The sequence below is a fragment of the Vicia villosa genome, linkage group LG1, assembly GCF_029867415.1.
Source record: "Vicia villosa cultivar HV-30 ecotype Madison, WI linkage group LG1, Vvil1.0, whole genome shotgun sequence".
In the NCBI taxonomy this organism is placed as follows: domain Eukaryota; kingdom Viridiplantae; phylum Streptophyta; class Magnoliopsida; order Fabales; family Fabaceae; genus Vicia; species Vicia villosa.
This window is the reverse complement of record NC_081180.1, coordinates 124,122,991-124,138,111: the sequence shown is the minus strand read 5'-3', so window position 1 is coordinate 124,138,111 and position 15,121 is coordinate 124,122,991. Positions and strand designations below refer to the sequence as shown.

Genomic DNA, 15,121 nt, shown 5'->3' with positions numbered 1-15,121 from the left:
CATTATTATAATAATGGTTATAATTGATCAAAATTCCAACCAATATGGGAGAAATGGGAGAAAATGCGTGAATAATTGATCAAAATACCAATCCAAACGGGAGAAAGAAAAAAATAGAAGCAAATTCAAAAAAATTATATCAAATTTTAATTTATAGTAAAATATTATCAATTTTAATTTGTTACCAAACCAATATGTTTTTTTTGTATTATTTTTATTTTATAATTTTTGTTAATAGAAATTGTAAAATTAAAATTATAAGCAATTATAAAAATTATAACATGTCCGACGGGCCAAACCTGTTTTTCTACAATATATATATTTGGTTTAATAGCAATTACCAAATTATATCAAATATATTCGTTTAAATTTTAATAACGGAATTAATTGAAAAAAATAGATTAATTGGAAATGTGGTTATTAAATTTTTTTATAAATGAAAAGTCATTAAATAATTAATATTTAGTATTTATAATAAATTAATTAAAAATAAATATTTGAAAACGTGATCCTACGTTAAATGATTTTTTTAGGTAACAAGAAGTTATCAAAATTAATTGAATACTAATTATTATTATGATTTACTTATTAATATTATTATGATTAATATTGCTTATTCTTTAAGTAATTAGCATCATGGAGGTTAGCTGGGCAATACCAGGTGTATTTGCATGAACATTGAAACGAGATAAATATATTTTTTAAAATAACAATTGAAAAGAATAAAATAATAAAATCAAATAACAAATATTTAATTTTAAATTTAATTTCATACAAATAACAAATATTTTATAAGAAAAAAATGAAATTTATTTGAAAAAAATATTAACTTTTTTAATGATAAAAAGCTTACATTTATACTAAAAATTTATACAAATAGTATATTTATACTATATTATATTTATTTACTAATGATAAAAAGCTTACATTTATACTATATTATATTTATTTACTACTGATAGATAACTACTTAATTAAACTCTAACTATATTTTTGAAAAAATAGATCTATTAAAGGAAGTGAAATTTTTATTTAAAATAAGTGAAAAAGATTTCAAATACTTATAATAAGATAGGGGTATGAATGACAATAAATAAAATTTGGACAAAAAAGTTTGGTACCTATTACCAAATCAAATAAGTATAATCACATATATTATATTTATTTATTATTATAACATTGTGCAATCCGTGCGAACGCACGGGTAGATGACTACTCACGGTAGATTTATAACGATATTGTATGATGCGTGCCAACGCAGATAATGACTATTTAATTATTTCATTTATTTTTTCTACTAAAGTATATATTTTTAATTAGATTAAATTAATATTTATATGACAATTATAATTTAAAATATTTTTTATTTTTAATTTGTGTATGTTTTATATATATTTATTTATTATTTATTTCGACTTTACGTGACCCGTGCGAACGCACGGATCCATTACTAGTTTAAGTTAGAAAATAATTAGAAATAATACAATGTTTCCAATAAGTCAACCCGGGTCCCAAGTACAAGAAAAGATATAGCCGTTGCACTTGTCTCATTAAGACATTGATTCATTCGACCGTTGTAAAACAAACCGTTACTCATCATTGTTTATGTTTCTTTCACATCAAAACTCTTGCCAAACTCTGAAACCAAAAGCAAAAAAGCTGTGTGGTCCGTGTTAGAGAGAGAGTGTGTGTGTGAGTTCAGATCCAATCTTTGGTTGGGTGAATGAAAGTATAAGTGATTGAGTTGGAAATTCTACTTTGAGACCCACCTCTTGTGTTTAGATTTTGTTTTCTCAAGATGGTTGCAAGAACCCCACCAAAACTGAGGAAAACTTTAGCTGCTCTTAATCCTGTTCTCATTAGAGAAACACTAAACAAGGTAATTAATGACGAATAAAATTTTGAACTATGTTCTTTTTTTTTTCCTCTTGATTGTGAATGGTTTTTTCTGGGTTTTGTAGGTGGATCAATGCATGGCTCGATTGCAAGAACTACAATATACTGTAACTGGTGGAAACAAGGTGGTGTCAGGGGCCAATCTCAGCCCTCGTAGTACTAGAGGTTATCTCAGAACTAGTCTCAGGTGCAAGCAAGAATCACTCAGGTACTTATTATGATTAATTTACTTACCAATTGTTGTTCTTAGTTGTTAACTCAAATTTCTTGCCATTCTCAAGGATCAAGAATAGTTCCACAAGAAAATCTCCTGTGGGAAAGTTTCCCTCGACTCCAAACACAGGTCTGTTTCTCTTGCAAAACTAATCTAAATTTACTTCCACAATTTATAATTATAACCATTGGTTTTGCTTTTTTATCATTTGATTATATAACTTTCTATTGACTTATGAGCCCTTATATAGGTGAATGGAGGAGAATGTCCTTGCCTGCAATGCTTGTAGGAGAAACCATTGGAGAAATTCTACATGCAAGTCAATTTGCAAGAGAAGTTGTTTCAGCAGTTAACTGCAAAACTCCCTCCAAAGAGGATCCAAAAACTCCAATCTCTCAAAGGCCAAGCAAGAAAACAAACCTTGAAAACACTCAACTTAGGACTAGAAGGAAGAAAGAAAAGCAAACAAAACTACACAATGATGGTTCCCCCTCGCTTCAAAAAGCTCGTTCGAGAATCACTTTTAAGGTTTCTCCACCAAAAGTTAGAGATTTTGATAGAGAAAATAACAAGTATTTGTCTTTGGCTAATAGGGTTTCTCCAAGGAATAGACCATGGGCTAAAAAAGCAGTTCTTTTTCCCAACCCTTTGTTCATGTCAACTAATGCTTCTTCATCATCATCCTCACAGCCACAGCAGCAACAGTTTTGCAAAACAAGGTCTCCTATCATTTCAAGAAATAGAGGAACAACAACACCACACAAGTTTTTGGTCAAGTCTCCACCTTCAAATTCCAAAATCAAGGCCAAAAGCAGAACTAGTACTGTGTCTATTTCACCACACAAGTTTTTGATAAAATCTCCACCTTCAAATTCCAAAGTGAAGCTCAAAAGCACAAATGTGTCTATTTCACCTACAAGACTTGCAAGTTTGAGCAAGAATTCTCCAAAGAGATCGACCGCATCTAAATTCCGCCGATCTTTCTCTCCTTCGAGACTAGCTACAAGATTAGTTTCTCCGTTAAGGAGCAAGAAAACTGCACAGAAGAGTGATGGGATTGTAAGTGGACTGAAACAACGCCCAGCATCAACAGTTCAATTCCCTGCTAGAAGAATTTAAGAACATATAGATAGGATGTATTTTGTCACTATGGTTTCTAAATGTCCATAATAATTGTATTCTTGTGTGATTTTTTTGCTGAGGATTTTCTTTATGTCCATAGCTATTTTTTCTCCATTCATTCAAGTAAATTCACAATTTCTGTGCATCTATTCTTTGGTATCTCAGACTCTCAGCAAAAAAAATTAAGGTCCTTTTTCAGATGCAAATCTGTGTTGCTATCATAAGCACATACATGTTCCATTTATTCATCTTATATGGTAAAGCCTTGTTTGAAAGAGCCTCTTTCAAAGAGGAATGACTAAGGTTTAATTAGTGCAATATATGTTGCTTCATGGCAGACCGAGGATTTTACTGGTAAGAGCTCAATTAATACTTTCACCATATCCTTAAATGACAATTTATTAGGTGCATTAAGAATAGTTTGATCAAGAAGAAGAATTGCTTCTTATAGCTCAATAACTGCTTAAGAAGAGACATGGTTTTCGGATTATGGTTGCACCAACCATATGATATGTAACAAGAATTGGTTCTTTGATTTCGATAATGAGACAAGTTAGGCGATGATTCGAATGTGTGATGGAGAAGCAAAATTTGAAGCTTTAAGTAGGAGGAACAATGTTTATTTTCTACCTAGCCTAAAGGATAATGTTTTGAAGATAGGTAATCTTCAACATAAATGTATCACAATCATTTTCAAGAATGATTATTGTAAGGTGTTTCATAAAGAAAATACTTAATAATGTCAACTGAAATGTCATCAAATTGCATGTTTGTGATCACTGCAAATATGGACATTTGAACTTCAGAAGATTGAATACCTTGGCTCAAAAAGAGTTGATTAAAGGTTTTTCTAGATTAAATGAACCTGAATTCAAATGCATTGACTGCATGAAAGGAAAGTAACATAGATAAATGATCCTAAAGAAGAGCTCAGGGAGAGCAACAAATAAGTAGGAACTAGTACACTCAAACGCCGACCCTATTAATCCCGAGTCTATTGGAAAAAAAAAAAGATACTTCGTCCTTTTTACTTATGGCTTTTGAAGAATGTGGAAAATCAGAAGCATATGAAGTATTTCAGAAGTATAAAGTTCTAGTAGGAATGTAATTTGGTTATAAAATACTATGATAGAGGAAGAGAATATGTTTCTTTTGTTTTTAATGAATTTTTATGGTTTGGTTGGGATTTGGAGACAACTCACTAATGCTTACACTCTCCACAATAAAGATTATCTGAAAAGAACAACTTAACAATATTACACATGGTTAGAAGCATGCTTGGGGAAAATGATGTCCCAAATAAGTTTAAGCTACAAGCAGAAAATTGGTGGGTGTATATCTTGAATATGTATCCTACTTTTGCAATAAAAGACATTACATCATAGCAGTTGCAGGTGGTGTTTGTCAAGGAGTATGTTTGAAGAGGATATTGATTCAGATTGAAAGTGATTAAGAGACTTGCATTACCATTTATTGTGATCACAACTCATCTATCAAAGTTGTCCAAAAACCATGTTATGCATGGAAGAACATATATTGGTATTAAATTTTATTTTATTGACTTGTGATAAACTTTAGGGGAGGGTCGGTTAGGAGTTAATTCAATAAAGTAGTTGGTAATGGTGAGTTAGTTTGAAAAGTGATTAGTTTGTTAGATAACTTAGCATGTAAGCAAGTTAGTTATATTGTGATTTTGATAGTAACCTATAAAATAGGTTATTGAGCCCTCACATTAAAGAAACAAAAAAAAATACATTCATTAAATTCAGCAAACACTTTTCTTAATACATATAAAAAAAGTAGACATTATTTAGGCAATAGAATTAATTTTATTTTTTTAATAACTAGACTGTTATAGATTACTAGTGATCAACTACTTATTATTATGTTGTAAAAAAATTGTATTCTTTAGTGTTTAATAATTTTATTAAATTTTGTTTATATTTAAAACAGTATTTTTAATTATATTGAAATTTGTTAATACAATTATAATATTTTAATTTAAAAAATATAGTTTATAAAATAATAATAACAGTTATAAACTCACACATAGTTAAAAATCTACATTTATATTCGAATGAATAATGATGATGGTGTTCAATTCAATAATTTGAATTAAAAAATACTTTCTTTCTTATAATAATAATAATAATAATAATAATAATAATAATAATACACATATGATCGTACCTGATCAGAAGAATCGTCACTGGCCGCTCGGAACTGGGTCTTCGAGGAATGAGGAGGGGGTGTACCTGCAAGGTACTCCGATGCCAAAGTAAGGAAACGAGCAAAGGAGTGCAAGTACAAGCTAAGAGTAAGAAAGAAGTGAATACTTGACCCTCTAGTGAAAGAGGGTATTTATAGCCCCCAGCGCTGGGCCATGATCTCGCTAATGGGTTGGACTTCCAAGCCCAACTAGGAGACTGTCAGGTTTCCTGAGCGGAAATATCGGAGGTGCGTGAGTGCCCTCTGTCCTGGTCAACTGCTCCGAAGTTTAAGGGAGATGCGGTCCTTTAGGGACCACATGGACTCCGCATTATTCGGGGGGTTGGATATGAAGGAGCCCTACGAGGAGTAAGGTCCTCGGCGTGGGTGATGCTCGCGGGGAGCACCCGTGCCAGGCGCCAGCCAGCTCGCGGGGAGTATTGTGTCGAGCACAATGGGGACGAGCGATCTTGCTCGTCAATTAGGGTCTGTTTGGTTCAAATGAGGGGGAGGGGAGGGGAGGGATTTTAATGGAGGGAAGGGAAGGGGAGGGGAGGGGAGGGATTTTTTGTAATTAAATATATGTTTGGTTCAAACGAGGGGAGGGGAGGGGAAGGAAGGGATTTCGTTTAAAAATTTGTTTGGTTCACGAGGGGAGGGGAGGGATTTTAATAATAATTTACAATTTTATCCTTGCAATTTTATATAAGTGAGATGATATTCAAAGATGAAAATTTCATAAATATTTTTTTGAAAATAATATTTGTATAAATTAAAGTCATAACTTACCACATAACATTAAAAAAAAATGAGTACACTTGATTCGTATTATAACTCTCGACACAAAATAAATTATGTGTTGATAACAACTTTTGAATACATAAAATAAATTATAGTAAAAAACAAAAAATTACAGTAATTATAATTTTTAGTAAATAAAAAAATTAAAAATAATTTGAAGGTGAAGAATAATTATAATAACTTGATGGAAGCAATAAAGAAAAAATCACAAAAAGAAAAGCACTAACATAAAAGAAAATAATAATTTAAAATAATAAAATAAAATTGAGGATATTTTAGTAAATATATTAAAATAAAACTCAGATTCCCTCCCCTCCCCTCCGAATCCCCCCGATTCGGGGGAACGCAAAAAGTATCATTTGGAGGGATTTTGTTCCCCTCCCCTCCCCTCCTCTCCCCTCCTAAAAATTGAACCAAACACATTTCATTATAAATATTCTCTCCCCTCCCCTCCCCTCCCCTCGCCCTACCTCGAACCAAACAGACCCTTAGGAGCACAGGGTGGTTTGGGCCTCTAAGACTAAGTGGGCCGAAAGTAGATTGGACCTAGTCTTGGCCCAGTCCAGAACAACATAGTTAAAAATCTACATTTATATTCGAGTGAATGATGATGATGGTGTTCAATTCAATAATTTGAATTAAAAAATACTTTCTTTCTTATAATAATAATAATAATACACAGTTAAAAATAATAATAATAATAGTAATAATAATAATAGTAATAATAACAATAATAACAATAATAATAATTATTATATTATTATTATTATTATTCAAATAATAATAATAATAATAATTATTCAAACAATAATAATAATAATTATTATTATTCAAATAATAATAATAATAATAATAATAATTATTCAAATAATAATAATAATTATTCAAATAATAATAATTCAAATAATAATAATAATAATAATAATAATAATAATTCAAATAATAATAATAATAATAATAATAATAATTCAAATAATAATAATAATAATAATAATAATAATTCAAATAATAATAATAATAATAATAATAATAATAATAATAATAATAATTCAAATAATAATAATAATAATAATAACAATAATAATAATAATAATAATAATAATAATAACAATAATAATAATAATAATAATAATAATAATAATTCAAATAATAATAATAATAATAATTCAAATAATAATAATAATAATAATAATAATAATAATAATTCAAATAATAATAATAATAATAATTATTCAAATAATAATAATTCAAATAATAATAATAATAATAAAAATAATTCAAATAATAATAATAATAATAATAATTCAAATAATAATAATAATAATAATAATAATAATTCAAATAATAATAATAATAATAATAATTCAAATAATAATAATATTAATAATTCAAATAATAATAATAATAATAATAATAATAATAATAATAATAATAATAATAATAATAATAATAATAATAATAATAATAATAATAATAATAATAATAATAATAATAATAATAATAATAATAATAATATAATATAATAATATAATTATTCAAAATATCTATATCCACTTGTATAAGATTCGTGGATGATTTTGGTCCGAAGGTGTATGAAACTACTTCATCTGAATGGGTTGTTGTTGCGATGAAGACGACGGCGACATTCTCTGCCATCTCATGAATTCCAATTTCGCTTCTTCTTCATCCGCCAATAGCTTACCGCCACCCTCACCTTCTTCAACCGTAATCTCACCGATGAATTCTCATTTCTCCGCACTATCCTCCACCGACACGCTCCAAATCATCTTTGAGAAGCTTCCGATCCCCGATCTCGCCCGTTCCAGTTGCGTCTGCCGAGTCTGGAACTCAGTCGCCTCACAAAGAGATATTCTAACCAGAGCTTTCCTAGCACCATGGAAATTGAAGGACGTGGTTGGGGATCCGCTCTCTAGAAGCTTCTGGAGAGACAATTCACTCGCCAAATTCGCAATCTCGCATCGTGTAGTGCGAGGGGACAGTGTTGCTAGTCTCGCCGTCAAGTATTCCGTCCAGGTCCGTCTTCTAACCGTCAGGGTTTATTATCGACTGTTTTTCTTACTTAGTTTCACAAATTGAAATGCACGATTTAATTTTTACAATATGCGCGTGTCGTTTTGAAATTAATCAGAATGAATATACAAAACCATAGCTGAACTGAAAATTAGGGCTCTCAATAGTCCATTTTAGGACTAAATTGATCCATCCTATTGATTACTGTGATCAAGTTCATATTTAAATTTTCAGGCTATGTTTAGATACCTTTTTAGATACCGTAAAATAAATGTAGTGGAATGGAGCAGAGCCGAGATGAATGTAGGGGAATGGAGCGGAGCAGAATGATGATTCATTCTATTGATTGGAAATTTTAGGAACTAGGCTAATTCTTCATTCCGTCCAAATTAGAGGGGAAGAAATATGGTAGTAAGTGATGGAATGAAATGGTATTCATACCACTTCATTTTGTATTGCTCTATCCGATTTCATCAATCCAAACAAAGTCCTATGTTTGGATATTATGAAATGAACGGAACGGAGCAGAGTGGAAATAGAGCGGAATGGAGCAGAGCGGAATGACGATACCATTCTATTGATTGGATATATTAGGACAGAACACGGCAAATTGTTCATTCCGCCCAAATCGGAGGGAAAGGAATATGGTGGTAAGTGATGGAATGAAATGAAATTCATACCACTTCATTCCACTTCGCTCCATCTGATTTTAAATGATCCAAACAATGAAATAACATTTTATTCTATCTCATTCCGTTCCACTCCATCAGATGGAAGGGATATCATTTTGAAATTGTTAACAGCGGAATATCTACTTGCTTTATAAATTTCATATCGATCCATCCTGTCCTTGTTTTGTTCAAGGTTTTCTTGCTTAATAACACAGAAGAATTTGATAAACTGTATTGACCTTCTGAAAATAATTTATTCGTATACTATGACAGGTTATGGATATAAAACGATTGAACAATATGATGAGTGATCACGGCATATACTCGAGGGAAAGGCTATTAATTCCTATTAGTAACCCCGATATTCTTATAAAAAGAACTTGTTTTATTGAGCTAGATGTTAATGCTAAACGAGAAGTTGCAGTGTTGTACCCTGATGATGTACCAGACATTAAGAGTACCTATGTATCAAGCAGAATTTCCTCAGAAGAAAGCAACAAAAAGGTGCTTGAATCATTGAAGAGAAGCATGCAAGTTGATAGTGAAACTGCTCAGTACTACTGGTCTGTTTCAAATGGCGATCCTCGAGCTGCTCTTGCTGAATTTTCTTCGGACCTCCAGTGGGGTAGGCAAGTAGGTCATTCCTAGTTTTTGCCTCTTTGGAAGGTTAAATTCAAGTCCGACCCTTTTTTGGAATAATCGGGTGGTTTGGTGACAGATAAATGGATAATAAATAATCAAGAATTCAAGATGTTGGGTCCGGCAAGTGTCTGCTTTAAATCTACTATTCTGTTAGTTTTTCTACATTGGAGACTTGAAACTGGAATAAGTGTGATATATGTAGTTCAACTACTATTGTGGTGAGATTTGTTCAAAATTTGTGTAACTTGTAATTGTTTATAAGTATATTTATACAAGAAGACAATGTATTATTTTAAAAACTGAAATTGAAACTGTATTTAGTACATAGAATTTGATTTAGTTCACAGTTCACACTTTACAACTTCAGAGCATTCCCATATTTAGTACCGATCAGAATAAATTCCAAGATTAGTGTTTAAAAAAGCAATGTATACCAGGAATATTGTTGAGTTGAGCTTTTTTCCTTTCTCCTACCTCAAAGTATTATATTATGGTAAGTGTAGAATTTAACCTTTTCTGAATCTTACCAAGTAAGTTTATCATGCTACCTCGAAGATAAGGATGTGTGGCGAATCAGAATCTTCTTTTGAAACGAAATATTTGATATTCTGTTTTCATATTGTCTTTTTGGAATAGCTTAGAATTACTTTACTGCTTTCGATAAGTTTGTTTTGTGCTGTCTGTTGCAGGAACCTTCGGATTGAGAATAGCAAAATGCTTTGATTGATTTCAAGGAACATCTTTTCAGGCTGCACATGGTGTTGGATTCCGAAAACTTTAATGTTCACGGATTCGTAGGCTTTGAAAGTTTGAGTTTCTCAAACAATTGTTGTCCTCGTCTTGATTTTGTTATATTCAAAGAGATATTTTAAAAATTAATTTGATAAATGCTAGTATTATGAGGAGGGTGAGACGCCTCCTCGTCAAGGACTCCATGGTAGAAGTAAAAGAACTTGATAATTTCTTCACCCACCTCCCAACCTTCTTGGTCACCTCCGGTGAATTTACCACAATACCCCTTGTTTCGGAAGTTCATTTCCGAAACTGTACTTTTTTTTCTTGAAAAAGGTGTTTTCGGAAATGAACTTCCGAAAACGTGTTTTTTTTAATATAAAATATTGATTTCGGAGATGCATCTCCGAAATAAAGTCACTTTTCAGAAAATGTGGTGTTTCGGAAGTTCATCTCCGAGCGCACCCCCCTTGGAGGAATTCGGAAATGCACTTCCGAAAATAGATCTGGACAGAAGAAAATGAACAATTCGCTTTATTTAATCGGGTGAAAATTACAACGATATTATTACATAAAATTAAAGTTACATATTGTTAAACACGGGTAGGTGGGGATGAGAGAGTGGTGGGGAGAAAAAAAGGCTTCTAAATTTCAAAAGGTTTATTTATTATTTTAATAAAAATATGTACAACTGAAAGTAACAAATGACGGAGGAGGTGTAACCGGAGCCGAAACATATGACGGAGGAGGTGGATGTCCGGAGGAAGAAGACCCGGAGGTACGTCCACCGCGAGACAAAGGAGCCAATCAATGTAAGCTATAATTTATCATTATCATCAGGGGACGTCATTACAAAAAATTGGAAAAAAAATCTTATTATTTTTAATCTTGATTTTTTAGAAATGACCTCCCCAGATGATAATCATAAACTATAGCTTACATTGATTGGCTACTTTGTCTCGTGGTGGACGTATCTCCAGTTCTACTTCCTCCAGACATCCACCTCATCCGTCATATGTTCCGACCCCGGTTACCACTTCCAAAAACTAACATGATAAATCCAATACAAATACACTGTGCGATACAATCCGAAATCAGAACAAAACAAAACAAAAACATGTTATTCTGCCCGACGAGCGTTACAAAATACACATCAAACAAAAAAAAACACGTTATTCTTCCCGACGAGCGAACTCCTCCGAATGAAGATAATTATACCAATCCTCATCCCACTCAGTCTCAGAACCATCAGCGTTGATCACGACTCTCACGCCTGAAGACTGAGCTTGAGCATCCGGGCCCCGGGCCCCCTGGGAACGAGAAGTAGAGCCGGTCGAAACCTTCTTCTTCTCCTTCACCTCCTTCACCTCCTTCACCTCTTTCACCTCTTTCTTTGAAGAATCCTTTCTTCCCTTAGCGCCCTCTCTAGAAGACATGTTCCTGTAAACAATTGAAATCGATTAATATGCGAGACAAAATAAAAAACAAAAAAATTTGAACTTCTGATACATTTCGGAAGTTCATTTCCGAAAACTGGGAGGGAGGTGTTTTCGGAAATGAACTTCCGAAACACCCCTGCGATGCAATTTCCTACAACTTCCATGGCAGACCCCTAAATCAACCTTCAAACCAAATCAAAATGCTTCTAAACAACCTAAATACTACTAACAACCTAGCCATATATCATTTATGCAATTAAAACCCTAAATAACATGCATTTGAATAATAGATCTAAAAATTTCAAAACTTACAAAGTGTTAGGATTGAGGGCTTTTGAATGTTGTTTAGCAGTGTGATTGGAGCCCTGATGCAGCTTTGGAATTCTGTTTGCACAAATTTTCGCCTCTGCCACTTTTTGTTTTGATTTAGGGTAAATGATTGGGGGAGGGGGAGTGTTTTGATAAATCTGCAGAAATCGCAGTATTTCGGAAGTGAACTTCCGAAATAATTGTTTCGGAAATGAACTTCCGAAGTAAGTCAATTTTTTTAAAAAAACACGCTTTCGGAAATGAACTTCCGAAGCAGGGGTAGTTTTGGTTTTTCGCAGGAGGTGACCACCCATAGGGAGGTGGGTAAAGAAATTTTCAAAGAACTTTTCATCTAAGCCTTTTGGACGGAAGAGGCAAACCGTCTCACGCTCCTCACATGTCTTTAAGTATCACATCTTTTTCATTTTCAATTCATCTACGTCTTTTGGACGGAAGAGGTAAACCATCTCACCCTCCTCACATGTCTTAAGTATTACATCTTTTTCATTTTCAATTGAGGAGAAATTTTTACTGTCGCGGAGTTTTCTTATATCATTGTAGTTGACTGTGCTGTTTTTGTAGCTTAAAACCTCATAGTCTACAAAGGATCCGCCCGTCTCCATTAATACTTTTATGGAACATGATGATTCAGATTTTGAGTCAGAATCACTACAAGGCTCATAAAGGTCTCCATAAACTTCTTGGATGGTCTGGGCAAACTCATTTTGTCCTGCGCGCCCCTTGCATGATTTCGTACATTGCTTCTAGAGAGTTTTCCTCTCTTGGGTATTGCGAGGAACAGACACATTCTTCGACTCATTACACTCCTTAATAACAACCATTGTTGTAAAAATAATAAATGCAAAGAAGAATAAAGGTGTTACCTCGGAGAAGTGTGTGGATGACGAAAGAATGAGAACCTGGTGGTATGTCTTGAGGAAGAGTTACTTGTGGAGATGAAAATGGAAAAGCGAGTATGGAAGGGACAACATTTAAGCACTTAAACCCTATATAAACAACTATAAAATAGCTATGGTGGAAGGGTGGGTTTCCCATAAAAATCATCATTACGCAGTAAGGTGGAAAGATGTGACTTGATGGCTCTTTAAAACTTAGTAGTGCATGCTAGGGTCGTGACGACCGTTGGATCATAAAATGCTGATCACCCATGTCGACTCAAGAATTCTAAAGGTTTCTTCTGAGCCGAACACTTCATCCCTACGGGTCTCTAGATCGGGGGGACTTATGTGCATACCAAAAATACTTAGAACGACATGGGAGATCGGTGCGAGTATAAGCGGTTACAGCAGAGAAGACTATCAAGTCGGTGGGGACCTCCATTTCCCATCTCGGTAGCCAGTTATCATACTCAGTTATGACGTTTACGGATTTAGGGGGTCGCTTAGGCCGTTACAGGGCGCTGCGTTTCTTAAATGTATGACGGCGAAAGTTACAATAGTTGCCATTACTGAGGGGCTCCAAGGGTCACTTCATTAATGATGTGGTTCATCATTTCAAAGGTATAATAGGGCTTCCGACTAGGGATGACAACGGGTCGGGTCGGGTGCGGGTTTCACACTACCCAAACCCGCACCCGAACCCAAAAGATATTCGGGTGGCAAAATGACACCCACGCCCACACCCGTTGGGTTCGGGTTTTTTCACCCAAACCCAAACCCGCAATAAAATACATAAAATACAATTTTCTTACAATTTTTCATAATATATATATATATATATATATATATAAACGGGTGTGATTTCGGGTTTCGGATGTGGGTTTTACACTATCCAAACCCGCACCCAAAAATCGGGTGGCACCCGAACCCAAATCCAAACCCAGTCAACTCGGGTTTTCACCCGTTGACTCGGGTTCGGGTGCGGGTGGACCCTGCGGGTTTGGGTCTACTTGCCATCCCTACTTCCGACCGAAGGATAAGTAAGACATGTTTTTATCTTGAGCTTGCGGATATTATTATCATGCTGCTCAAATCTCTAAAGAAACTCAATCGTCTGTTATATTAACCTATACAGTTGCGACCTCGCCGGATTTACTTTCGGAAGATACTTAAAACGTGTTTTACAAAAATAATATTTATAAGAAGAAGAAAAAAATTTCTTTTTTTAGATTCATTGAAAGAATAATGTATCCACCCAATATAATATATATTTACAACCCAAAGATTGAAACTAATTTTTTAAATTAAAGAATGTAAAATATAAGCATATTTTTTAAAATGTTCTTTTATATTTATTATATTGTTGTTTAACAAGATCGGTACTTATAAAGATATACATAGATCCAAATATATAATGGAACAAAAGTATTAGGGTATGTTTGATTTGGTTTTGTAAATTTGTCTTATAATTTTGTTGACTACATATAATTTTGTAGTCGCACCCTAGAGGCGAATAAGTATTATAGAGCATTGTACACATGGTGTTATATTGCTAAAGCAACGAAGACTCTTAAGTCAGGTTTTATCACCAGAGTATAGAGAAGTGACATTTTTATTAGCATGATAAATGACCCTCAAATGATAGAATTTGTGACAGAATTCCTTTGGTGGATGAGCAGGATACGCACCCTACATATCATAGATGTTTGCAATTATGGTACTTGGAATTTTGACAGCACCTCCACCTATCTTCTTCACGATATAAAAATGGAGATGGCTAATGTCTTTACAAATGACGACTCAGGATATTTTCATTTGGGAACCTTCAATATCAGGTATTTATTCTATCAAATCAACTTATTATTGATTAACTTTGGAGTCCAATCCACCTCATATTCAAACAATGACTTGGACTTGGAACCTCAAGTTAACTAAAAAATATTTGTCATTTTGTTTGGATCATCATATGTGGGAAGTAATCTGCCAACTATACGCGTGTCACTCGTCACATGTCAACAAATACCTCTTGTTATAGATGTGGTGCAGCTTATAAAACCGTCTTACACACTTTTAGAGATTTTCTTGAGGCCATGCAAGTTTGGAACAATTTCAGTTTTTCATCTCACATTCATTTTTATGAGGAAATTAATGTGGTCG

General features: G+C 33.2%; 2 protein-coding genes across 3 annotated transcripts; both read left to right on the top strand.

The window, feature by feature from the left end:
* Window positions 1–1,580: 1,580 nt before the first annotated feature.
* LOC131644093 (microtubule-binding protein TANGLED-like) lies at window positions 1,581–3,311 on the top strand. Of its 2 annotated transcripts, none has more exons than XM_058914488.1 (4): window positions 1,581–1,879; window positions 1,962–2,083; window positions 2,178–2,239; window positions 2,361–3,311. In XM_058914488.1, the coding sequence occupies exons 1-4, from the start codon at window positions 1,799–1,801 to the stop codon at window positions 3,227–3,229; spliced, it is 1,134 nt and encodes a 377-aa protein (XP_058770471.1). In that variant the 5' UTR covers window positions 1,581–1,798; the 3' UTR covers window positions 3,230–3,311. The 2 variants fall into 2 exon arrangements, with proteins under 2 accessions (XP_058770471.1, XP_058770470.1); XM_058914487.1 differs by having other exon boundaries at window positions 1,584–1,879; window positions 1,962–2,104.
* Window positions 3,312–7,814: 4,503 nt separating this feature from the next.
* On the top strand, window positions 7,815–10,050 carry LOC131644091 (F-box protein At1g55000-like). The gene is made up of 2 exons (XM_058914485.1): window positions 7,815–8,275; window positions 9,217–10,050. Exons 1-2 carry the CDS (start codon window positions 7,853–7,855, stop codon window positions 9,589–9,591), a joined length of 798 nt encoding a protein of 265 aa, XP_058770468.1. The 5' UTR covers window positions 7,815–7,852; the 3' UTR covers window positions 9,592–10,050.
* Window positions 10,051–15,121: the final 5,071 nt, after the last annotated feature.

What these genes read in the sequence shown, in the direction of transcription:
- LOC131644093 (XM_058914487.1), top strand. Translation starts at nt 1,799, where the DNA reads ATGGTTGCAAGAACCCCACCAAAACTGAGGAAAACTTTAGCTGCTCTT. An exon ending in TTAGAGAAACACTAAACAAG is followed by an intron (nt 1,880 to 1,961) that starts GTAATTAATGAC and finishes TGGGTTTTGTAG; the next exon opens with GTGGATCAATGCATGGCTCG. An exon ending in TGCAAGCAAGAATCACTCAG is followed by an intron (nt 2,105 to 2,177) that starts GTACTTATTATG and finishes GCCATTCTCAAG; the next exon opens with GATCAAGAATAGTTCCACAA.
- LOC131644091 (XM_058914485.1), top strand. Translation starts at nt 7,853, where the DNA reads ATGGGTTGTTGTTGCGATGAAGACGACGGCGACATTCTCTGCCATCTC. An exon ending in CCGTCAAGTATTCCGTCCAG is followed by an intron (nt 8,276 to 9,216) that starts GTCCGTCTTCTA and finishes ATACTATGACAG; the next exon opens with GTTATGGATATAAAACGATT.